The 27364-nt window shown below is 38.1% G+C and overlaps 1 protein-coding gene across 4 annotated transcripts in view; it reads right to left on the minus strand.

Moving 5' to 3' along the window:
* The window catches only part of LOC149569099 (AMSH-like ubiquitin thioesterase 3), a 186191-nt gene that overhangs the window by 21281 nt on the left and 137546 nt on the right, over positions 1-27364 (minus strand). For all 4 annotated transcript variants that reach the window (XM_089821878.1, XM_089821877.1, XM_089821881.1 and 1 more), the window contains one exon: positions 24522-24584. In XM_089821878.1, coding sequence (XP_089678004.1) covers positions 24522-24584 — 63 coding nt within the window. The remainder of the gene's footprint in view (positions 1-24521; positions 24585-27364) is intronic.

Here is a 27364-nt window from a genome sequence, read left to right on the forward strand (position 1 = left end):
GGTAAGAATTGATCCTGAAAGAGTAGCAGCCATCGACAATATTCAGATACCTAAAACAACTAAGGGAATCCAATCTTTCTTTGGACAAATCAACTTCCTGAGAAGATTTGTTTCTAATTTTGTTGAAATTGTTAAACCTATCGCTAAGATGCTTAAGAAAGGAGCAAAGATTTCTTGGGATAACGAGGCCGTAGGAGCATTTGCTAAGATAAAGCAAGCTATAAAAGAAGCCCTGGTTCTGAAATCTTCTGACTTTAAAAAGCCGTTCCAAATATTTTCTTTTGCTTCTTACCATACCATAGCCACAGTTATGTTACAAAAGAACGATGAGGGACATGAACAGCCAATTGCATTCTTTAGCAAGAGTTTATAGTTATACGCAGCTGAACTAAACTATGACATAAATGAAAAACAAGCTTATGCTCTTGTTAAGGCAGTTAAATCCTTTCAACCTTATTTAGTTGGAGCTAAGGTTATTGTTTATGTGCCAAATGCTGCCATTAAGGACATATTTAGGCAATCTGAGACTACTGGGAGACGATGTCGTTGGATAAATCAAATTCAAGAATTTAATATAGACATTCAAATTAAAAAATTGGTTAGAGGGCAAGGATTGGCTAAGATTATGGCTGAATCAAACTTGGAAGCTGTTCAAGTTAACCAAGTTGATGATGAACATATTAAAGGTAGTATTGGAAGATGCCCTTGGTACACAAATATAGTGTATTATTTGCAGCATACTAAATGTAAAAATGATTTGAACGAAAATCAAAAGAGAACTACTAAGTTACAAGCTACAAAATATGTTTTAATTCAAAGAGATCTATATTGGAAAAATCAGGACGGGATTCTATTATTTTGTTTAGATGTTGCCCAATCAGCAATTATTCTCAAAGAAATGCATGAAGGGGTTTGCGGTGGTCATTTCTCAGCCAAGACTACAGCACATAAGATACTACGAGCAGGTTACTACTAGCCTCAACTTTTTAAAGATTGCCATGCCTATGTTCAAAAGTGCGAAGCTTGCCAGAAATTCTCCGATAAGTTAAAGTACGATGGCGCGCTCCCCTTAAGAGCATTACAAGCAGAGGAACCTTTTCAAATGTGGGGGATTGATTTTATAGGAGAGATTAGTGATAAGTCAAGTGGTGGACATAGTTGGATTTTAGTAGCCACCGATTACTTTACCAAATGGGTGGAAGCTATACCCACTCGGCAATCAACAAGTAAAGTGGTTATTAAGTTTCTTACTGAAAACATCTTGCCCAGATTTGGAGTTCCTTAGAAGCTCATAGCAAATAACGGTATGTGTTTTAGGTGTGATGAATTTACTGAGTTTTGCAAAAAATATGGTATTGCAATATCATACTCATCTCCGTATCATCCCCAAGGCAATGGACAAGCGGAGTCTAGCAACAAAAATATTTTGAAGATTATTAGAAGAATGTTGGATAACAACAAACGCGCTTGGGATTCGAAGCTGAATTTGGCGCTATGGGCAGACAGAGTCACAGTAAAAAAGTCAACAGGTTTCTCTCCCTTCAATCTAGTGTATGGGAAAGAAGCAAAGCTTCCTTTGAATAATTTATTGCCTGTTTACAAATTTGTCACTAAGGAACAATTAGAAGATATCAATTTTATGGAAAATAGGCTAAATGCTTTGAATTAGCTAGACGAGGTGAGAAAGTTAGCACAAGAGCAAAATATAAGTAAGCAGCAATAGGTCAAGTTCTTTCATGACAAGAAATCTTCTAAACGATCTTTTAAGACAGGTGATTGGGTCTTGAAGTGGAACGCTAAGGACCAGGATAAAGGAAAGCAAGGTAAGTTTGAAGCTTTATGGCTAGGACCATTTATAATTTCTGATAAAGCTGGAGAACAATCTTACTTTTTGCAGGATACAGAGGGTCGTATACAAGATTTCCCAATTCATGGATAGTACCTCAAGCCATTCTTTCAATAAGCATGAAAGGGAAGCTTTTCCGCTTTTCTTTATTTTCTTTATTTTCACTCCTTTCTTTTATTTTGTTGTTTAGAGTTTTATTTACGCTATTTCACAAACTGATTGCTCCTAATCTTTTGGCAGATCTGCTCCTCCAGAGATAATTGAGATCTCTCTATGCTCACAAAAAGCACACATCCCTAGAAAGAGCCATTGATCGAGCTCTAAAAATTTTCAAATTGTAGAGTCCTAAGTATCATACCAAAGAGAGAATTTTCAGATCCTGCTCAAATCAGGTACAAGCATTTGAAGCAAAGTGTTTCATTGAAAGTTGTCATTATCACCAAAATGGACGATCATGCAAAAAAACAAAGTTAATGTACACACTAGGAACAGATAAGCAATCCCCCTTTATGATAAAGATTTGCGAAGGCTGAGAACAGTTAAGGAACTATAAGCTTTTCATGGAAAAAGAACATGCTTATTCACCATTACTTTAGTAACATGTAATTAAAAATTGTGCAAGTGTGCATGGTGCTGTTTAGATGATGCCTGATTTGTGGAGACATGGTGGAGATTTTGGCATTGAGTTCACAAGGACCACTTGGGCTCCATTGTTCCCAGTACATCTACCTAATGTTGTGATTGGAGGGATTGTGTGGGACAATTACAGAGAACCTATGCCCAAACGAATGCAGAAATTAATGCTATAAAATTGCCGGTTTGTTTGTGTAAAGGCTGAAAATGCGATGGATTCACTACTGAAAGAGTATCTTGATAAGATCTGATATCAAAGAGAATGTCAGTAACAAAAGAAAAGGCATGTAAATGGACTCAATGAATCAAGTGATTCAGGTTGCAGGCCGATTCTCTGTGGCTTCTAGCAAAAGTGATATGGAAATCAATATATATTATTGCAAAGTTAAAATTCAGAGATGCTATCACTATGTGGTCAAGAGATGCATTGCTAAGTTTGATTAAATGTTGTAATTCAAACTTTAAATCATTGCCAACGTTTCTGTTGTCATGTATCGGAAAGATATTTCATTCTTACACAAAATACTGAATCATCCGAATGCCATTTTCAGCAGTGATCAGGAATCGATGGAGTCAGCAATCACATATACAAAATGAAGTATTGCACCAATCTGGATGTGCTTGTGTTTAAGGATACCATCAGAAATAACAAACAAATGGTGTCTGAATGCATTCGAAGAGGATCAACCAATTACTTCACGTCACAAGATATGGAGGAAACAAGAAGAACTTGAGGCAGCAGTCAGAAGCAATAAACCTTATACAAGCTAGAAGATGTCCGATACAATATGCTTAATAGTGGAGATTTTGTTCCCCATATCTCACTAGGTCGCCCAATCAAGGAGATTTTAATGTTTTATAATACTCGTTTCTTAAGTTATATCTAACAGTATTTTGTATCTGTCATAGGTCTAGCGACCCCGTGGAAGCAGAAATTTCTAACCAAATCATCACACAGATGAGGATGTGCAAAGATATATATGCGTGATGATATTGATCAAGGGAACACATGCAGTCTCCAAGTAGGATCTTAGTCAATAAATAAATTGGAAACTCACGCAGAGGAGGAAAGCATGATTCAAGATAAAATGCCTGCAACAATCAGATAGAATCATATGTTTGATGCATAATGCGCAGGGGGAGCCATTAGAAAGGTCATGACGATAAATGAGGGTGCTAAGCGGCATAGTTGGAATCTGGGTGTGGGTACCCGAGCATAGCGCTAATATCATGAAATGAGAATATGCAGTGTGATTCTACCTAAAGAATCCCACGCCAAACTATGTCTCTAGGAGCACGATGAGGAGATCATCCTGGTTGGAAAGTCTGGCAAGATTGAAATCAAAGTCCCGTATTACCCGCATCGAATCTTGCATTTTATTTAGCACTGAGATATTATTAATATCAAAAGGTTTTGGTGTTGAGAGTTTTTATTAACGGCATCCGTGGGTTTTTGGTAAGTTCTGTTTCTATGATTTTCCTCGCATATATACTTGCTGATAATTTCTTTGTATGTCATCGCAGGTATGCTTTCAAAGAGTGGAAGTCTCAAGGTGTTTAACGCTGGTCAGAACGGATGTAAATCCTAAAGATAGGAAAAGAGGCATGCGCCCACGCAGACAGAGCAACAATCATGTTTTAGGTCATGGTGTTTGGCAGGGGTCATATTAAATCTGCACTTGTTTTATTTGCTTACTATATAGCAATTGAGTGCTATCATGTTAATTAAAAATCTTATGTAATAAGCAACGGTTATGAGTTACCAAGAGGTGTGATGTTTGGAAGGTTAACTAACACCTCTTGGTTATCTATATATATAAGATGTAAAATTCAAACAAGGACACATTGAGGCTGCTTTCATTGTAATCTGCAAATTTTTCTATCAATACTGTTGGAATCCTTCTGTCTAAAGGAGAAGTTAGAGATTTGAGCAAAGCAAAGAAGATTTAGGTTTTTAAGCATTAATCTCAGACATTGTGAGGATTGATATGTGTTGAATAGAGCATCAAAAGGCTGAGGGTATTCAATACGATCTGTCCCACAATAAAATCAGTAAGAAATTCTATTTGTTTTAGAATTGAAATATATATATATCTCGTCCTTTATGGTTTTGTTATCCTTTTGTTAGTAATTTATTGATTTGATAAGTACATTAAATTGTTCATTGCTGTTTAGATTTGATCAATACAAAGAATGCAGGACATAGTTTCTTTCCCATTGTTTGTAGCTATTGTGTCCATGTGATGGTTAAAGCATAATAGACTAATCTAAACACACTAAAGTGTAACAATTTGTGGCATCGAATTAATTAAATTATTAACAAATATTATACTATCAATATTGTAAAGTTGCATGTAAGAAACGTATGTTTGACTCTACTACCCAATTAGAATTTGCAACTAGTCATAAACCTGCGCATAAATTTTGAATTCAATGCTGGCATTTCTTTACCTTTTTCTTTTTAGGATTTGATTTCATATAGTAACTCATTTTACCCCTTTTCTATTTCAGCATACAATTCTAATAAGTAATCAAAGTTTGAAGTTATTAATCACAATCTAGAAGTTTTCCTTGACACTTGCCACTCTAGGAATTTGTTTTTATTAATCCACTATAATACATCTTGCATTTGAATTTTGGATTTGGGTAAACAGGCCTTGGTCCAACGGAACCAAAAGCGCAGAGGATTTGATTTAATCTTGTCACGTTGGCAAAAATCAATTAGAAACCCAGCATCGAGCAGGCAAGGCTCGTAGGTTTCTAAACAGCGCTTTTGATAACCAACATGACCCATCTAGAAGTTGAAATCTCTTTGTTTTCTCATTTCTATTCATTTCATGGTTTTCTAAGTTACGCAACAGCAGGAAGAAGAAGAGTGCAGAGCTCATAGAAGGATGATTATTTGAGTGAAGAGAGTGTGTGGAAATAAAAAAGGAGTAAAGGAGGAGCAAGAAGAAGAGAACAAGATTTTTCAGCTTGTTCAAGAGATTTGTGAAGCAAAAGATAGGGCTTTTCAGGGTTTTTTAATTTTATTTTCTAATTTTTCAACTCAGGATCATTGTTTTTTGTTTCTAGTTTGTAGCTTTTAGTTAGATGAATTTCATTTTTAAATTTAGTAGATGTTTCTTGTTTCATTTCCAAATTTTTGTTGCTTAAATTCTGCTTTCATAAATAGTGATTTTGAAAAAGGGCATTGACTGAAAACATGTATTTATTTTATAAATTTTCCATTTTGTGAAATGCAATGTGAAAATGAGCTCCCAAGATCATAACTCAAGTGGGTCAAATCATAGTAACGATGAGATGGATTTAGAGGCTGATTCTCATAGCAACAAAAAGATTATAACCCTGAGGCTAAGCATGATGAAGAAAATAAAGAAACAGATTCAAAATCAACAGATAATTGGCCACCCGATCCACCAACTACAGATTGTTAAGTTTTGAGCTCAGAAATCAATGAAGATAAACAACAATAAGAAAGAGCCAAAGTTGAAACAATAAACACCAGAATTACCCTGGGAAAACCCTTCTAGAATGAAGGAAAAAACCCAGCCACACAACAAAATATCATTATATTAATCATAAAAGTTCAAGTGTACAATGTCTATTTCTTAATGCAATATATATAACTTAAGAAGAGACTCTTCACATACCAATTGAAGCTCCCTCCAATATCCCAAAATGTGACTCTTTATTACAAATACAATTACAACTCGAATTTCCATGCCTCAAGACATGTCGAATGACACATGTCATTACAATTAATATTACAATTTAAACATAAGTGTCCTTTTCAGCTGAAGGTGACAATAACAATAATAACGTCCATATTTATAGAGATAAAGATCTCTATTGCAGCTACAATCTTACAGACTCCCTCTTAACCAAAAAGAGATCTTTTAGTTGGGCTTGCATACATAGTTGCAACCAAAGATTCACATATGTTATCTTAGCATAATATAATACACCATAGTTACTTCATAAGCACATAGAATGGAGTCACACTCATGACTTTCACCATTCCTATTTGCAAAGGGTAGAACGAAGACATTTTTTTTTTTTTTTAAATCTCTCAAAGAAGGATACAATTCCTCCATGCCTACTTGTAGATGGTGATCACTTGTACCTACTTACAAAGGGTGGAACGAGGACTTTCACCTTAGGCTTCTCCCAGATAAGAGTGCATATCCACCATGCCTACTTGTAGAGGGTGTGTCCACCGTACCTACTCATAGGGTGTGGAACGAGGGCTTTCACCTCAAACTTCTCCTAGAGAAGAGTGCATATCCACCATGCCTACTTGCAGAGGGTGGTCCATCGTACCTACTAGTAGAGGGTGGAACGAGGGCTTTCACCTCAAACTTCACCTAAAGAAGAGTGCATTATTAACTGAGATTTTCTCTTAATAGAGACTCCCTCTCAACAAGGACAACTTTAATTTCTACAATAAGATGGTTGACTATAAACTTGCAAAGGGTTGGTCATCTCACTTTGTCATGTAGCATCCCTTTGAAGCTAAATAGTCTCTCTCTAATTACGATCTTCCCCTTTTAATAAAGGACTTCCAATTTGGTATCAATACTGTAAACAAAGTCGCATAATCTCTCACCATCTCACTCTTTGTGGTCTTATCTCAACATAAACACAAAGGAGATTGTCTTGTGCCTCTAGATTGCTCTTCCTAAGGTACAGCCTTGGGAATAACCCATTTCAATAGACTACTAAGATTTTCTCAGCAACATCCATATCAAGAACTCCAAAGCACATAAATCCAACTGTCATCAATTACAAGAAAGGATAAATGAGAATGAGGAGATCAATAGACATAAAAACTGTTGAAGAAGCTTGAAACCTCTGACCAGTTGCTCCAATAGAGTCGACTGAATGCTTAAAGTCATGCATGAATCGTACAATATAAAAACAAGATCCTTTCTCTTGGGTAGTAAAGCTCCCATAAATTTAATCGATGCCTACACCAATTACATAATCTGATATAAGCTGATATCAAGCAAAACTCTCACATTATATATGAAGTGCCATCTCAAAAATCACACTCAGTATGCTATTGACGTCTAAATTGGTCCCAACACACACAAAGAACTCTCCAAAGGATGAGAATGAGGCCTAAGAATAGTCGACATACTACTAGGTACATGGGTTAAATTGCTTTGATCAACATACCGCAAAAATGAACTATCGAACATAACACATACCAAGATGGGAGTTACAACCGCTCAAAGTAGAATTGTATCAACACTACATGATTCCAAAAGAATAGACAATCTATTCGTTTATTTATCTGCTAATGAATGAAACGACAATAACAGTGATGTCTTTTCTTCGAACATGCAAACATAAAGAAAACTATTACCAACATAACCAATCCTTAATGAGAGTTGAAACTACACCGGACTCCAACGACAAAGGACTTCCCAAAGGTGTCAATGCCATTTGAAAACCAACGAATGACATCCATTACAAAGTTCATCAGAAATTTGAATGCCCAGAGATTCCTGTTCAAAACAACACACTGAAGCTCACGCAAATAGTGACTAAGGAATTGAATCTTTGAAAACCGCCATCGATTCTTTTTCAAACCAAAAGAAAGAAATCATTAAAATTTGCAATAGCATATAACAAAAAAATGCAATTCTCATATACAAATAATTTGTAAAATAGAACTTACTTGTCATCCGAATATGCAGACGTCTGAAAAATGAAAATTAAAAAAAAAAAGTGCAATTACGACTTATTATTGAATAAGACAGGCGAATCCATACACGATGTCGTTAATGATTCGGAGGCCCATTGCGGCAAAGACCTACCACAACAAACAAAAGATAAAGTCATGAAATAATAAAGTCATGCCAAGGGTATCTCTATGCTACTTCTTTTACACTACATGCGGTCAGCATATGGGAAGCTGCTAACAGAAAGGATCCGCTGCCTTAAATATTGGTGCCCTTGAATTACTTGCGGCCAAACTCAAAACTTCAGCGGTTTTGAACTCTTTAGCAATGACTCACATCTACCAGAATTATCAAAATAATTTTGACTAACCATATCTCGATTGTATTAATGTAGGCTGTCAGGACTTCCATATCATTTCGCATATTACGACTTATTATTGAATAAGACAGGCGAATCCATACACGATGTCGTTAATGATTCGGAAGCCCACTGCGGCAAAGAACCGCCACAACAAACAAAAGATAAAGTCATTAAATAATAAAGTCATGCCAAGGGTATCTCTATGCTACTTCTTTTACACTACATGCGGTCAGCATATGGGAAGCTGCTAACACAAAGGATCCGCTGCCTTAAATATTGATGCCCTTGAATTACTCGCGGCCAAATTCAAAACTTCAGCGGTTTTGAACTCTTTAGCAATGACTCACATCTACCAGAATTATCAAAATAATTTTGACTAACCATATCCCGATTGTATTAATGTAGGCTGTCACGACTTCCATATCATTTCGCCCAAAGAAGGAGAATATGGCTTCAAAGATAGAATTACTTTGACTTCACAATGCAAAACTTCCTCATGCACTGTAAATGGCATATAAATTTGAGACCACATAACTTATTTCATACAGAAATAAAGCTCACTAAAGAGAATATCCACAATACCAAATAGAATGTCAATACCACCAAAAAAATTCTACTCACGGAAATAGATGGATTTAAAAAAAATAAACAGATGCCAAAGAAGTTGCTTGTCCACAACCACACAAGATTAAGATTTACACAAAGTGCAAGAAGGATCATGATATATAGAATATAAAATGGATGCTCAACAACAAACATCCACTATGCTCCAATGAACTTCATTGCACAAACAAGAGAACCTTTCTTACTATTGTTATCTAACCTGGCTTTGATACCATGTTAAGTTTTGAGCCCAGAAATCAATGAAGATAAACAGCAATAAGAAAAAGCCAAAACTAAAACAATAAACACTAGAATTACCTTGGGAAAACCCTTCTAGAATGAAGGGAAAAACCCAACCACACAATAAAATATCATTATATAGACCATAAAAGTTCAAGTGTACAATGCCTTTCGCTTGATGCGATATATATAACTTAAGGAGAGACTCTTCACATACCAATCAAAGTTCCCTCCAATATCCCAAAACGTGACTCTCTATTACAAATACAATTACAACTCCTCGAATTTCCATGCCTCAACACATGTCGAATGACACATGTCATTACAATTATATTACAATTTAAACACAAGTATCCTTTTCAACTGAAGGTGACAATAACAATAATCACGTCCATATTTCTAGAGATAAAGATCTCTATCACAGCTACAATGGGTAGTTATGACTCTAAATCTCCTCTTAGACAGTTTGCAACAACGGTAACTGCACGGACAACTACAGGTGGTGGTATAAGGAAGTGGAAATGTAACATTTCTAAGACAAAATGGTTTGGGAGTATCACTAGAGTGAATGCACATTTCCTCTTTTGGACAAGAAAAGGTGTGGGTACATACAAGTTCTTGAAGAAATCGAAAAAATTTTATTACAGGATTGAGTTCACCAATCTTTGGTGTTGTCCAGATGACTTGCGTGTTGTGGTACCTACCACCTTGACTGGTAGGCAACAGGTTCAGAGTCTTCAATAGGTTTATGAGTAGGGGAAGCCACATTTTTCTACTCATAGTGCTAGGGGCAGACTACAACAGAGACCTTTGGCTACATCATTTGCAGGGGCAGCCTCGGGTCCTTCTACATCTAGCGCTATCCCTTAAGGGCAATCCAGCAAGGGGACAGAAAAGTGTCATCTGAAAGTAACCCCATTGCTGATTTATTTAATGCCCGCCTGAGAGATGAGCTAGAGGAGGCCATTGGTAGATTTCTTTTTTCCAATGGCATACCTCTTCGTGTGACACGGTCTCCTTATTATAAGGAGATGATGTAGCTGGTGGCAAGGGGAGGAAGACCGTCATTTGTGCCACCAAGTGAGCACAAATTGCAAACTACAATCTTGGATAAAGAGTATGCCAAGATCATTTAGAGAAGGAGAAATTGAAGCTTTTTGGGAGCAATATGGTTGCAACATCATCATGGATGGGTGGACAGACACTGGAACCGTCCACTCATCAATATCATCATTACATGCACAGAGGGTCCATTTTTTCTTAGGGCTATTGATTGTTCAGGGCATCAAAAGGATGTTTATTTTCAGTTTCATTTACTTCCGGATGCTATCAAGGAGGTTGGGCCACAAAATGTGGTCCAAGTTGTAACAGATGAAGCACCTATGTGTAGAGTTGCAGGGAGACTTGTTCAGACAGCTTACAGACATATATGGTGGACTCCATATTGTGTGCATGCCATGAACAATGCACTAAAAGACATGGGGAAGATTCCTTGGATTAAGGTAGAAGTGAGTGATGCTAGAGATGTGCAGATTTCTATCTACAATCACCACACATCACATGCCCTTTTCAAGAGCTTCTCAAGGAAGGAGTTCCTAAACTAGTTGAGACCCAATATGCATCCAACTTCATTCTTTTAGAGAGAATAATCAAGTTGTAGGAGCCATTGCAAATCATGGTTATGATGAATGAGTGGAATAGGTGGGATGGTTCCAGGACATAGCAGAGGTTGAGGATGAAGGAGATAGTAAAGAGCAATGTATTTTGGAGTGATGCAAAATACATTGTCTCCTTCATCACTCCAGTTTTCTAGGTCATCAAATATGGGGATGCAGATGCAGCTACTCTTGGAGAGGTGTACGAATGCATTGAAGCTATGCTTGGCCAAATGAGGGAAGTTGTGCAAGAGAGGGACCCAAGTTTAGCAGTTTACACTAAGCACATTCGGCCTATTATTCAATGTAGATGGGACAACCTCAACACTCCCTTACATATGGCTTCTTATGCATTGAATTCAAAGTGGTACATGCCTAGGGTCGAGAGAGTTACACCACTGAATGATGATGAGGCAATCTATTATCAATTTTGAATTTAGTATACTTACACTTGAAAGTTAGACGTTAGTACACTTGCACTTATGAATATTTAATTTGTTAGTTTACTGATTTTAAAATTTGAATTTCAGGTGAAAGAAGGACTCTTCAAGTGCATTGATAGGATGTATGACATTGAGACAACAGGGAACTTTTGCACTAAGCAGACCAAATTTGCTACTCTTAGGGGCTATCTAGCTAGAGCAAAGGCCAACATAAAAACAATGGCACAAGAGGATCCTATTTTGTGGTGGAATTGTCGTGGACCCAAATCAACAACTACCACCCTAGTCATCTGTCTCCTATCTCACGTTTCATGTTCTTCAACTTTAGAACCTTTACTTTTCACTTTCAAATTTTAATTTCACTTTTACTTAAGTCTTTTACTTTTAGTCATGAATTTCAATTTCAATTTTCTCGTTCTCATACTAGTCATTCGATTGTTATGATGTTATCTTAGGTAACTAGTTCTTTGTTGTCGGTAAAATGTATAGTGTAGCCAACGAGTAGAGTAGTATCCGAACGGGCGCATGACGCTTGAGTCACCCCTTTGGTAAGGTATATGTACACGTTCGAGATGGACTTTGGAATCATCATTGTGATCATTGTAGTCATTATATTCGGATTGTAATCAGCAAGTGCATATATGAATAAAGTATCTGTTCTGCGTTGAATCACATGTGTTAAGCTTTTACCCTATACGGTAAACATTTCGCGCCATTGCCAGACGGACCTGGAACGAAGGAATGATATGAAGATTAACGCCAAATTTTCTTAATAAGGATAGGAACAAGGTGAAAGATAAAGATGAAATACGTATAGCACAAGAAGTTTTAATTCTAACACAACAAGCAGTGCGCAGGTAGAGACTTCAGCAGATTGCCGAGGGACATCGAAGGGGTGAAGGGGCACAGACGGAGGGAGTGCACTCACCTAGTAGGCTAAGGAGTGCCGAGGAATTGTTGGAGGAGACTCGACGATGCTTACATTTGGTGGAGGAAACAAGGGAAGAATTCCTTAACCTGTACACGCCAAAGGGAAAGTGTCCAAACGGAAGGGAAGCAACTTGCATGGCTCAGAGTGCCGAGGGAGCATGAGCGTGGAGTGATCTCTTCATTCCCGATACACCAGACGAACGGATATAGGCAGAGAATAGAACAACATCACTTAAAGACCATTCACTAGACAACGCGGTTGTTGGAAACAAGACTATTGTACAGAACAGCGCAGGAGTTCAGAACAACACGGGGGCTCAAAACAGCATGGGAGCTCAGAACAGCACGGGTACACAAGTACCTCAGAATCAAAGGAAAGTAACGATGGCAGGTCCTAAAGAAAAATTACCCAAATTTCACGGTGATGGTTCAGTAGACCCTATCCGACATTGTAAAACGTGTGAAACCATATGGACGGCAAATGGTGTGACAGATGAAGACGATTGGGCAAGATAGTTCCCAGCGACCCTGCGAGGTGTGGCGATAGATTGGTTTTCCGATACCAGTCCTCAAAAACTCAATACATGGGAGAATGTTAAAAAAGAATCTATAGCAGAACTCAAATTGCTCCGAGATGATAATGAAATAGTGGCAGAGATATATAGTACTAAACAAGGAAAGAATGAGACAGTCTGGAACTATGCCAGACAATTGAAAGAACTGATTGGAAAGATGAAGAGTCAACCAGCGGACTGGTTGAAAAAACAATGGTTTGAGGGGCTACAGCCAACTCTTAAAAAGAAGATGAAGATTGTACCACCGGCGTCGTACACTGACACGTATACTCGTGCCATGGATTTGGAAAGTGAACAAAAGACGAGTAAGAAGAAAAAACAGAAATCCTCTGATTCAAATGATTCATCCTCGGAAAGTAGCAGTAGCGATGAGGAGTCGAACACAAAGGTGAAAGCATTACAGAAAGACATGCTTCGGATGATGAAAGAATTCAAGAATTTGAAAAAGAACCCAGACACAGTGAAGGGAGAACTGTGGTGCACAGATTGCAAAGAGAATGGCCATACAAAGGGTTCATGCCCGAAGAAGCAGTTTTGTGACATATGCCAGGTAGCGGGACATTCATTGAAGGAGTGCCCATTTAACTTGAAAGCAAAAGGACACTAGCAGATATTATTAACACAAGAAGCATCCAACAATAGCAATAACACAAGCAATGATGCAACTTCAGGTGGATATTGAAATAATAATAGACGCGGAAAGGGAGGAAACAATAATAACAATGGAGACTGGAGTAGACTACAGTATGATGCGACTAGACGACCGATGATATAGTATTGAGCATGCAATCTTTGGGGTCACTTCGCTAGGGACTGCCCTACGAAGGAGATGCCACAGCTACTGTGCAGATGGTGTGGTCCAGGGGACCATGAAGATTCAAAATGTCCAAAACAAGGCGAGCGTATGATGAGAAGGTACTGGCGATCACACGGGAACAAGCGAGGAAAGCGAAATATCTGAATGTCGAAGAAGAGAAGGAGAGGTTACAAAAAGCCTGAATGGAGATAGAAAAGCAGATGAAAGCAGAGAAGCTACACGTGAAGGACACTACCGAAACATCAAAAAGAAACTTGGCGGAACAAAACATGGTGAAATAGATAATGCAAATGGAAGTGCCGATTAAACTAAATGACCTTCTCACAATGCCACAGTTGCGTATGGCTATTATAAATATGACGCCATCCCCGAGAGTGACGGAGGAAGCAAAAGATAGTAAGGAAACAACGGCAGCAACAACAAACCCAATGTTGTTGGCACTTACGACAGGTAGATGCCTGGCAATGGTGGAGATGGGCATTCTAGGTACTGTGCTGACGGATACAATAGTAGATGGAGGATCGAGGGTGAACGTACTGTCGGAAGATATTTGGAAAAGACTTGGACAACCAACTATGCCCACCTACTTTCCAGTTACTCACAGCAGATCAGCATGGGATAAAGCCATTGGGAACTCTGATGGCACAGCCGGTAGCAATTGGGACACAACCCTTTTTACTGGATTTTGTAGTCATCCCGTTGAAGAGAAGAGGGTACGACGCCATTCTGGGATGGGGGTGGCTGGTGCAAGCTAAGGTAAAGCATGATTGGAAAAGGAACACCCTATCCATGGAGAAAGGAGGCAGGAGATTCATAATTGATTTATATACACAAATTGTAGGAGAAGAAGCAGTGTTGTCGGACTTGAAAGGTGAAGGCGAGAGTGACGACGAAGGGAAAAGGAGGATGGAACTAGATGACGAAGGGGTGTTGAGATTAGGAGGAGGACCAATTGATGATGACCTAGATTCAGTAAACAGACTGCTACACTGCCAAATGGAAGATTATGAGGTCTTTCTGAGCTGCAACATTTTGAGTGTCGAGGAAGAAAAAGCAGGCAATGAGTTCCCGAAGGAGTACAATGAACTCAAGGAGGGAGAAGTGCAAGTGGATGAAACACCGGCCCATACGTTCAATAAAGATAAATCGATGAAGTATGAAGAGCTGATAGTGAAAACAATGAACTTGGGTGATGAGGAAAATCCGAAGAACATTCTTGTAGGAGATGATTAGAACCCAGTGTTGAAGGCGGCAACATTCAGAATATTCATGGAGTACAAAGATGTTTTTGCTTGGACGTATAAGGACTTGAAAGGAGTACCACCAGAACTGTGTCCATAGGATAGCATTAATCGAAGGTGTGGTACCCATGCATAAGTGGTCGTATTGAATAAATAAGAACTATGCAGCATGGGTCACGAAAGAAATTGACAGGATGCTGGAAGCAGGAACCATTTTTAAAGTACAGACAAGTGAGTGGGTATCACCGATCATGATATCCCTAAAAAAGCACACAACATAGATAAGAATATGTGTGGATTTCCAATGTCTAAATGCCGTAACAATTAAAGACCCATTTCCAATACCCTTTACAGCTAGCATTTTGGAGGAAGTAGTGGGGCATGAAATTTATTCATTCATGGACAGATTCTCAGGGTATAATCAGATATCCATTGCCGAGGAGGATAAGTTAAAAACGACATTCATTGTGGAGGACGGAGTATATGCATACAACAGGATGCCATTCAGACTGTGCAATGCCCCGATGACGTTCCAAAGGATTATCCTGTACATATTTGATAAAATGTCAGTTGGAAATTTAAAGGCGTTAGGAGAATGTATGGAGAGGTGCAGACGAGCAAGATTGGTGTTGAATCCAAAGAAGTGTAGATTTATGGTGCCACAAGGAAAGCTGCTTGGACACATAGTTTGTAAAGAAGGATTGAAGACGGATCCAAACAAGGTCCGCGTGATCTTAGAGATGCCACCCTCGACGGATGTGTCGAAAGTGAAGTCATTTTTAGGCCACATCGGGTATTACCAAAGATTTATTAAAAACTTTGCAAAAAAAATTTATCCGCTGGACAAACTCACCTGCAAGGGTGAATCCTACAGATGGGAGGCTGAACAGAATGAATCTTTTGAGGGACTGAAGACAAGGTTGGCTACGGCTCCAATTTTGGCCTATCCGAATTGGGATAAAGAATTTCACGTCCATGTAGATGCATCAAATTATGCCATCGGGGCAACACTGGTGCAGACTGGTGACCACGGGGTGGACCATCCAGTGTACTTTGCAAGTAGATTATTGTCAAAAGCAGAGAAAAATTATAGTACCACGGAACGAGAGGCGTTGGGGATGGTATATGCAATACAGAAGTTTAGACATTACTCGTTGGCCACTCCCTTTGTATTCTACGGAGATCATCAGGCGTTGCTATACTTGGTGAATAAGCTGATTATTCAAGGAAGAATAAGTCGATGGTTGTTATTATTATAGGAGTTTACATTTAAGATTGTGGTACGGCCAGGGAAGAGTCATGTGAGTGCAAATCACCTATCAAGAATAAAATCGAGGGAGCCACTAGAGGGAGTTAATGATGATTTTCCAGATCCACAGCTAATTCATGTCACGGTACTACCAACTTGGTACACGGATCGGAGAATACCTATCGACAAGGCAGTTTCCAAGTGACATGCCACCAAACGAAAGACGAAAATTGGTACGGCCCGGCAGGAGGACACATGGGGCCGGATACTACTGTGCGGAAGATACTTCTGGCAGGATTATGGTGGCCGACTGTGTATAGTGATGCCAAGGACTGGGTCATTGCATGCAATACATGCCAGCAGGCTGGAAAACCATTGAAGAGAGATTTTATGCCCTTGAATCACTCGCACACACAGGAACGTTTTGAGAGATGGGGATTAGATTTCATTGGACCATTGAAGGTGAGTAAGACAAAGTGCCAATATATTGTAGTAGCAACAAAGTACTTGACTAAATGGGTGGAGGCACGTGCATTACCAAACAATTCGGCAATAAGCACAACAAGATTTTTATATGAGCAAATATTTACAAGGTACGAGATCCCACTCCAGTTGACAAGTGATCAGGGAGGACACTTTACCCCATGTTATCAGAGTGCTCACTACTGAATTCAAGATTTACCATTCATTGTCGAGCCCGTACTATCCAAGGGCTAACAGACAAGCAGAAGCAACGAACAAAATCTTGCTTGGAGTAATTTATAAATCCTGCGCAGTTGAGGGAGAGAACTGGTAAGAAAAGTTACCATCCTCTCTATGGGCGTACCGTACTTAGTATAAAGTAACTACAGGACATACCCTGTTCCAGCTGATGTATGGGCAAGAGGCAGTGGTACCGACAGAGTTCGTGGTACCGAGTTTAAGGATAGCAATTGAGAACAAACTAGGTGACCTGGAGAGCTTACGGGAGAGACTGTACAATTTGAACAAGCTCGATGAGCGATGGCTACAAGCGCAGTGTGCCATCGAAGTGACACAAAGCAGGAGGAAAGCATGGCATGACAAGCACTTAAAATTAAACAACTTTCAACCTGGCTAGTTAGTACTGAAGTATAATGGACGGAATGAAATCAGGCCTGGAAAGTTCAAAGTTAAATGGGTTGGACCGTACAAGATACGGGAAGTTGGATATAACGGGGCAATTAAACTATGGACATTGGACGGAAAAGAAATACCAGATGCAATAAATGGATTGAAGTTAAAGATCTACCATGAAAGAAATAATCCCCCGCTGACAACCAATGGAGGAAGAAAAATGACTGTGAATAATGTTTATATGTAAATAATGTATAATATTGACGTTGAACATAGTTTTAAAGTGTGAAGTAGTAAAGTAAAAACATTAAGAAAAGATAGTTTGAAAATCAAAGAATATGTGATAAAAAGTATATAAAACACAAAAGAGAAGTATTAAGATAAAGTAATAAAGCAAAGAAGTGTAAAAATCATGTCATACGGCCTTGAAGGAAAGCCATAACATAAAAACAAATCATATTTGGAAGAATTAGAAAAGACCGTACGGCTAGAGAGTACGGCTAGAAAGTAAAGGTAATTGGAAGCCATACGGCTAAATAAGGAGGAGGAAAGATGACCGTACAGAGTCAAGGCAAATTGTTTGATGGAAATGAAATCCGTACGGCAGTACGGGGATAGAGGGAGATTGTCACATTGCAATAACATTCAAAACCACCATACAGCAAGTATATAGACCACTGCATGGCATATGAATAGACTACCGTACGGCCAAGTGTAGCAGGCACTGAAACGACCATACGGCCAGCAAAAAGTAGGTACGAAGAGGGAATTGTAACATCTTTTTCAGCATATGAATTGTTCATCTTTTAATCATTGTTTAACACCGTATGGCAAGAAACTGGAAGGAAGGAACTTTCGTATGGTAGGGAACTTGAAACGTACGACCGATAGGAGAGATGATTTAAGACCGTACAGCAGGTTAAAATACATTATAAGAAAAGACCATACACCAGGAAGGAATTGAAATAAAGTATCAAGCCTGAGCAGTACGGATTTGGAGACCATAGGAAATAGAAAGGGAAAAGAACCGTATAGCGTACGGCAAGAGACTAAATGAACTTGACTGTAAATGCTATGACTTTGGAAGCTGTATGGGTCATTGAAGAAGAGTTAAGTGTTTCAAAAATTGCAAGGAAAGGAAGAGCTACAGAGACCATACGGATAGAGAAAAGCAGGGAGAGTTAAAATTGTCTAAAAAACATAGAAGTCATACTTCACTAAGCGTGAGGAAGCCGTACAGTATGGATACCAAGGAGACTTTGTATAACTTGTATACAAAAAATAATTGCCCTAACGGTTTGAGATTGATTCACAAAATGACAAAAGTCTAACAATCATGCAATCAGCTGGAAAGAGAGCTTGGAAGAGGAAACTAGACAAAGACACTGCCATGAACAAGAATGCGAGGACACTACCATCTAGAATTCGTGTAGCAGAAGGGACCTATGCAGGGACTAGTGCAGAAACTAGTACAAGTGCAAGAAAGAAGAAAGCTAAGCAACCGAAGCAGCCGGGAGACATTCGTACAATACAAAGTATTACATTCGAAGGCTTAACTAGTGCAGAATGCCAGAAGTGGTGGCAGGAAACTTCAGACAACCATCTAGTGAAGGCTAGTATCAGGAAACGTCAAGTAGAATGGGTAGTGCAAATGCTAGTATTTTGCAGCAGAGACTACGAAGGGTTTTTGCACATTATGATTGAAACATATGATATGTTCTCTCGAACCTATGCGTTTGAGTATCTTGATCGTAATTTAGTAGTATTATTCAGACTAGCTCATTTTGCACGGGTATTTGGCATACATGGTCATGCTCAGGGTAGGAGAAAAATAGATAGCAAGCCAAAAAAGATGAGCCATGAAGTGAAGTTGAAGTTGATATAGCTTGTGTGCAGACAACTGTCGTAGGCAAAATAGGAGGCTCTTTCAAACATATCCAAGGGTAGAGGGTTAAAAAAATCTAATATTCAGGAGGGTCATTGGCATTGCTTGATGGACATAGTGAAAAGCCGCCTCACAAGTTTGAGCTGCACTTTGGATATCTCTTTTCCCCACGTAGCCATGATGAATGGGATTTTGCATGGCAAGGTTTATGATTGGGCAGCATTATTGGCCGAACGAATGTCGGAGTTTCTCACTTTGTAGCATAAAACGTTCTATATGCCACATTATGCCATTGGTTTGTTCTTGGATGCGACAACACGAATGGTCCCGAATGATGCACTGGAGGCAAAATCGGGACCACTCACGCCTGGCAAACCACCTATTATGCAATGGAAGCATTTAGATACTCTTGGCACCAAAACTATAGGACAGAAGCGACCAAGGCCGGATGGTGAAAACACAGATAGTGACTGAGAGGAGACATCTTCAGACAAGAGTGGGTCTGAGGGGGAAGAAGAGGTAGAAGTGATCACGGCTACACCTTTGAGATTTCTGTGACCTGTACTTTCGACCACGACACACTGGGTTCCTGTAGGCATACATGGTATCCCAGGGTTTGGACAATTCAGGCTGCCAGTGGTGATGACACCAATTTCAGCTATGACGCAGCCCACTGTAGAGACACGAGCTATAGCGGAGTCACATCTGTCACTGACGGAGATAGTAGCTCCGGAGGTACCAATGGAGCTAGCTCGTGAGGATCTACCAAATACAAGAGAGACTTTGGTACCGGCAGACGAGGAGTTGGGGGCATCATGCGTCCGACTAGATGTAGAAGATTCTGATGTGGTGGTTACAATAGATACAGCACTATTAGCATGGCCGGAGCGAGACACAGAGAGCCGATCCCAAAAGCTGAGTTCTTTCCTGCGTACAAAGTTCCACCGAACCCCGGCACCTCGAGTGACATACTTGCCAGCACCCACACGGGAAGCAGTTTCGGAGAACCCATTAGAAGAGGTTGGGTAGGCACAGAGTACCGCATAGCATTGTTGAGCATATGGCGGAGGCAGTGGAGAGGGCCATGGGTGCACAACAGGAACACCCAATAACACAGGAGACAATGATGACAGAGTCATTATTTCTTGATGATGTCGCAGCTCTAGCATCTCGGGCTCGCCAAGTGTTAGCTTCGGCTAAGACTCAGGCGTTGGAGTCAGTGGTGAAGGAGCTGGAGGGAGTCATCCTTCATGAGGTTGGGATGTCCAGCTGCTTTTAAAGTTTGTTTTGAGGAGAGGGGATGGCCAGATGTGGAGACCATGGAGATGCGGCAGGACTAGTCCACAATGAGAGACCCTGAGATGGGGAGCCGGGTAGAGGCTCTGATTCATGAGATAGCGAAGTTACACAGGGAGGCGTACTATACTCTTCGGAGGAGTCAGGCAGATCAAGTAGCAGCTGAGAGAGCTCGGGAGGAGTCAGCTGCCAAGTTAGCTTCAGAGAGGGCAGCCTGGGAATCTGAGAGGGCGGCCTGGCAATCCGAGAGGACAGTCCTGTTAGCAGAAAAAGAACAATTGGCAGCAAAAAAAGAAAAGATGGCAACAAAGGAGGAGTTGGGAGAAGTCAGAGAGATGATGCAGTCAGCCCTAGAGCTTCAGATGGAAGCAGAAGCGGAGCTAAAGATCAAGAAAGAACAGGTCTACAAGCTACGGATGGAGCTGAATGAGTTGAGGACGCGGACGCATCCCTCTATCTAGTACTTATGCATTGATGTATTTTGTTATTCTGAATTTTGTTGTATTGTTGTCTGGAGACGACTTTTCTTTTGGGGGGATGATGTTGTCGGTAAAATGTATAGTGTAGCCGACGAGTAGAGTAGTATCCAAACAGGCGCATGACACTTGAGTCACCCCTTCGGTAAGGTATATGTACACGTCCGAGATGGACTTTGGAATCATCATTGTGATCATTGTAGTCATTGTATTCGGATTGTAATCAGCAAGTGCATATATGAATAAAGTATCTGTTCTGCGTTGAATCACATTTGTTAAGCTTTTACCCTGTATGGTAAACATTCTTCAGCTTCTTAGAGGAATTGGTCTACTTATAGCTTCATCCACTCTCTTAAGAGGAACAAACTTACCTCTAAGAAAGCAGAGAAGCTAGCGGCTATAATTTGTGCATTGTGTATCAAAGATCACAAGACTTGTGTGTACAAGGAGAGCCTTGCAACATGATGGGATATAGAGCTAAAGGAGCCCTCACAAGTTGATGATGATGCATATACTTCTAATGCGGGGTTGATTGGTACTCCTCTCACGGCTCTTACCCTTGAAGAGGACGAGAGTTCGGAGGATGAGTTTGTTGAGCCTGAGCCTCAGGTTAACATGGATGATTAGAGGTCTCTAGGCAGCCTCTACTACATTTTGGCACCCCTTGAGCCTTTAGTACTTGACATTTTGTCTTTTGATTTTGTAGTTTGTACTTGAGACTTGGATATTATCATATTTGTCATTTGAAGTTTGAAACATTGAACATTGTGATCATATCATGGTTGTTCCTATTTGATGTAATTAAGTTTATGATGCCATTGAATGATTGATGAGATAATGATACTCATACTTTCATACCATTTGAATCTTCAATCTTTGATTATTTTGATTTAAGTTATTTGATAGAAGTTAGAAGTTAGAACTCATTCATTGTTTATTGTTCGATGTTCAATGCAATGTAATACTAAACTAGCAATAGTGGTCTTGATGAACTTATACTTCATATTTATGTCTTATATTGTTATACATCTTTTCATAATTAGCATTTTAAGTATCATATGTATAGTATATACTATATAACCACTATCACCCCCTCCCATCCCCCTGTCATCCCCCTATCATCCCCAAATTGAGGCCCCTTTGTCCCCCTGTCCTGGAAACTTGTCCCCCCATCCCCCAGGCAGGTGTAATTTAGTATTTATACTAAATGCTATTTTGAGTAATTGTAAATAATCTTGGCCTTTCCTCAGCTTCAGAGTGTAGGGTCTTTAATTTCAGGATTTGGAAAATTTCTTAAGCGTAAATAATCTTGGCCTTTCCTCAGCTTCAGAGTGTAGGGTTTTTAATTTCAGGATTTGGAGAATTTTGTAAGGCTAGGAAATATTATTTTGTTATTTCACTTAAATATTTTAATAGACTGATTTTATCACATAAGTGAAATAAAGTGGATGGCAAAATTAAGGAGGTATATTAATATTTTAGTATCATTTTATGTAGCATCTTAAAGTGAAGAAATTAAAAGATTTAAATAATATTTTAAGAGCAAAAAAGCACAATTTTGAATGAGTATCCAAAAAGCAAAAGGTGCTTTTTGAAAAAAGGATTTCTTTTAAAAAAGCAGCGAAAAAGCAAAAAATGGGTTTTCCTAAAATACTAAATAGCTCTCAAAAGTTATGAAAAAAGGACTGGGGTTCTCATTTGAAAATATGCTGAAGATAATTATTCTGATATTGTCTTTGATGGGGTCAACAGCAGGTCCAAAACAATAGCAACTGATTTTCCCACGCAGAGGTGAATCAAAAAAGGCAGCAGGTAAAGTATTTGGAGAGAGCCATAGAATGTACTACAAAGTAACCTTCTGTAGCTGCGCACCACACTATATTTCTTCTTTGGTGATCTTGAATTTTTGCTCATGTAAAGGAAAGAAAAGAGGCCACTGTGAGTTGGTTAAAGGGCTGACCTGGCATAGAAATTCTCTAAAAGAGGTAATAATTTTTTTTTGTTAAATTGCTTTCAAATGCTTGTGCTGAAAATATTGTTGAATAAGATCACTGAATGCAATCAATGAGCCACACAGATTATATTGGATCAACCTTCCTTAGCCTGGTTGCCTGCAATTTATTGTAAATTTTAATGAATAATTTTGCAAATATGATTCAGGCCTCCTATGCCTAAGAATTTCTTGTGACCCCACATCGAAGACATTAAAACAGCAAAAAATGAAAATGGAAAACATTTTAAAACAAATGCAACCCTAAAAGAAAGGCCTGCCAGGCCCTCGACCCATTTTTTATAGCACTGATGACCATTACTGATTCTAATTCACCACAAGAGGAGAAAAGGAATGCAAGAGCAATTTCCAAGTATCAAACCATAGAAGAAACTGATTTTTGAGTTTGCTGCTCAATATGCCTATGTATTATATATGATATTAAATTTTTCTGTCATCTTTCTATATAATAATTTTACATTTTTTATTGAAGATTATATACGGATAAAAAGGGTTATGGAGTCAGTGAATTGTTATCATACTTACTCTTTGAAATTCAGCTCCTCTTGCTTACATTATTTTTTGGGTAGTTATTTTTGTTTGAATATAAAAAATTCAAATATTATTATTTTTAATTCCAGAACTGTTGTCCACAAATCCAAAATAAAATGTTGTCCCCAAAATCTATCCCCATGTTCTCTTATCTCTAGAACTTGGAGAAACAATGATTGTCAATTACCCCTAGAGGCTGTGAAGGGACAGAAACTTGTATCAACCTAAGCACCAGATTGCTGATCATTTCCATGCTGACATATATCATCTTCTCTCTCCGGCCCACTGTTCGAAGTGCACAATGCCCCTGGTATTTATGGAAAACTGGCAAAGGGTGCAAAAAGGAAATGATGATCTATTTGTTTATGTTATTTCCATAGATACTATTAATCTGTTGTGTCAAAATTTCAAAAGAAGATGGTATTAAACAATCAGTTCTCTCAAAGGAATGTTATTGGCATTCTATATCTTGCAAAGGGGTGTCAAAAAGAAAGATTTGATAATCCACCATAAATGCACATTACAAACTCTTCAAAAGCCACTTCACCTTCAATCCTTATTTGGGAAATGAGTCATGCATTATTTTGTCATGAATAGAGGAAATTATTTTGAATCTATCATGATCAAGATGCCAGGTAGCAAACACTGCATCTATTTTGAATCTCAGTCAAATGATGCAACAAACATATATCAATAAGAAAAGCTTAACCACCTTATTATCACAAGGAGAGAAGATTTTACCCTGTCAAAGCAATTTATAAATAGTTGTGTACACAACCAACATTCATCGAGAATGTTTAAAGAGTAGACTTTAAAATTCTGGCAGTTCCAAATACTACAAGAATACTCATTCCCACTTCTGAATTATAATAGGTCCAATAAATATGACACACCACAGTGACAAACAAAAATGAGAATAACATTACAATCTAAATTATTTTTACCTGATAAGAATATTGAGTATGGAGATCAACTGAGGACATGAAACAAGTCTGTGAAGGGTGTGTCTGCAATTAAATTCAACCAAATTGATATATGGTAAGTCAACAAAAAAATGACACTGACAAGCAAAACCAAAACAGTGTTCCTATAATCATCTTACAGAGATCATATAAGCTAATTTTGAATGCTTTCCAAAAATAATAGCTTCATGCTTTAAGATGCACTACATGTAGATGTGTCACTTTGGAGCAGATTTGTTAGGCTTATGTAGTCTATATGGCATGATTATTTGTAATGACATAAAAGCTTGGCCAAAATCTTGCGGTATCACATGTAAGACCTGAAACAGTCAAAGTGTAGGGAACTACGTAATATGTTCATAGAGTTCTACATTCAGAGTGTTGGAGTCCAATATTGGGACCTGTCCTATGGAGTTGAAATCTGATCACATGCCTCTAATTTTAAATTTTAGCATACACAAGAATGTCATACATAGAGGAAGCAACCAGCAATTACACAGGAAATCCCACTCTTAGGGTAGAATTTTTGTGAATCAAGAAAATTAGGAGGATTTTGCTGCTAAACTTCAACAACTATTTTAATTAGCAAAAAACACATTGAAGACAAAAAAAGGGGCCATAATTTTAGCAGTTTAATAATAACTTTAATCCACAAAACTCTAAAGGTGTGTAACAGATCTCAACCTATGAAGGGACTCTCAAACACTTAACCGGCTAGCCCCTGATATAATGAAGAATGCAAAGCTGCTAGAAGTTCCTCCAAAGAGAACGACACAAATATTAATGTAATGTACCCTTCCAAGAATAGGAATTACTAATAAGTAATAAAACTAAATGATGAACAAATATATAACAATAAATTATGATATAATTTATTTATCATGTCCCTCCAGATTACTCACATTTTGATAACTTGGTTATGTTGACACCCTAAATGGTATCTAGTTTCTTTTACACAATGTTTTTATATGGATTTATGACCTAGATGGTTTCTGGTATATGCTAACTATGGTTTTGATTAATGTATGCCCTAGATGGTTTCCAGTATATGCTAATTATGCTTTTGAATCTTGATTAATGTATGCCATAGATGGTTTCTGGTGTATGCTAACTATGGTTTTGATTAATGTATGCCCTAGATGGTTTCCAGTATATGCTAATTATGCTTTTGAATCTTGATTAATGTATGCCATAGATGGTTTCAGACAGTTGAAAAACTCAGACAGCAATAACTCGGCACGCCCAAAATTATTGAAAAATACTCGCCAAAAAATCAGTGAAAACCGACAACAAATCGGCATTTTATCAAACAATTCAAAATATATGATTTTTATAAATACTCTTAAATCACCAAATCTGTAGAACAAACTAGTTATTACTCAATTCTATCATATATAAATAAATATTAGATACCATTAGCATTCATGTACACATTAGCAACGATAATTTATTCTATAATTCTTTAAAAGATATTTATATCATAATTATAATACTTAAAAGATATTATTATAACAATTATTTTCATTGTTTCATATTTAGATACTGTTAATAAAAAATATGAATTGTTATTACATTAAATATTGAATAAAGTGAAATTCTACATATAAATACATATTAAGTTACATTAATTTTTATATGCCTTACAAACGAACTAATATCATTTCAGCTAAAAAATCCTAATTATTCTAATTATACGCCTTTTCCATCTGACTCATGAACATATAAATTCTTATAACCGAAAGAGTAGAATGATCTGTAAATGTTGAATCTGGATCACTTTGGTCTCATTTTCAACCACAAAGGAATGTTCTCCATCATGCTTCTGTGTGTCATGCCCTAGCTTTCGCATCCAGCAAAAACAAGCTTCATCTGAATGAAATCTTTAAAAAAATCTGTGTTTTCTCACTTACACAATCGTCTAACGATTTTCTGCCAAATAAACTGTGCAATTTTTTTTGCATATATCAGTCATTATATTTTCTGAGATAATATAATTTTAGCTGAAGATGTGTGATATATCGGTGCTATTTTCAACCATGGTGTCAGATTTTAAAAAACAGTGGTTTTAAATTAAATGATGCCCTATATAGTAACTGCTGTAATCTTGTTTCATGATGCATTGTATTCAGATAGCATATATGGAATGTCATGAATTTAGTTTGTATCTACAATAGATGTAATTGTTTATCTGCCATTATGGATAATTATTAATATTGTAATGTAATGTCACCTTTTTGGGAAGCTGAATGGAATCAATTTTTAAAATGTCATTTTAATACTATAAAGTTAAAAAGGTGCAAAGGAGGAAAAAGATGAAAGACGAGAAGGAAACTGAAGGGTCACAACATTGAGCATTAAAAGTTCATTTTCCAATTATGCTTGAATTAGTGAGTGAATCTCAGATATCTCTTGGTGATATTTGGGAAGCTTCAGCTTCTGTTCAGAACCTAAGGATGGAAACCTTTAGGCTCTACGCAGCAAATTGGACACAGACCCGGTTTAGCATTGGAGGTGAACTTGCAATGGAGTTCGCCCTGGAGTTACAGGCTCATTCTTAGTATTTCCAACCTGACTGTAATACTGTATTTAAGATTGATTTTGGTGATTTAAAGTTATTGTATTGCTGGTTTATAATGCAATAACATTTGTGGGGATCTTAATATGAGCAATTCGCTGGTTAATATTGCTGCCCTTTATTGCATAAATTCTTTTATATTTGTGATGGAAAATTGGGAGAATATCAGGGTGGGATATTACATATTGTAAAGTTCTTATCAGATTTCAATATAATGCTGACTGATGCATGATTTTGTTTGCAGGTTCAA

Source organism: Cupressus sempervirens, chromosome 3 (assembly GCF_028749045.1).
Source record: "Cupressus sempervirens isolate cs-2001-9-10 chromosome 3, ASM2874904v1, whole genome shotgun sequence".
Lineage (NCBI taxonomy): Eukaryota > Viridiplantae > Streptophyta > Pinopsida > Cupressales > Cupressaceae > Cupressus > Cupressus sempervirens.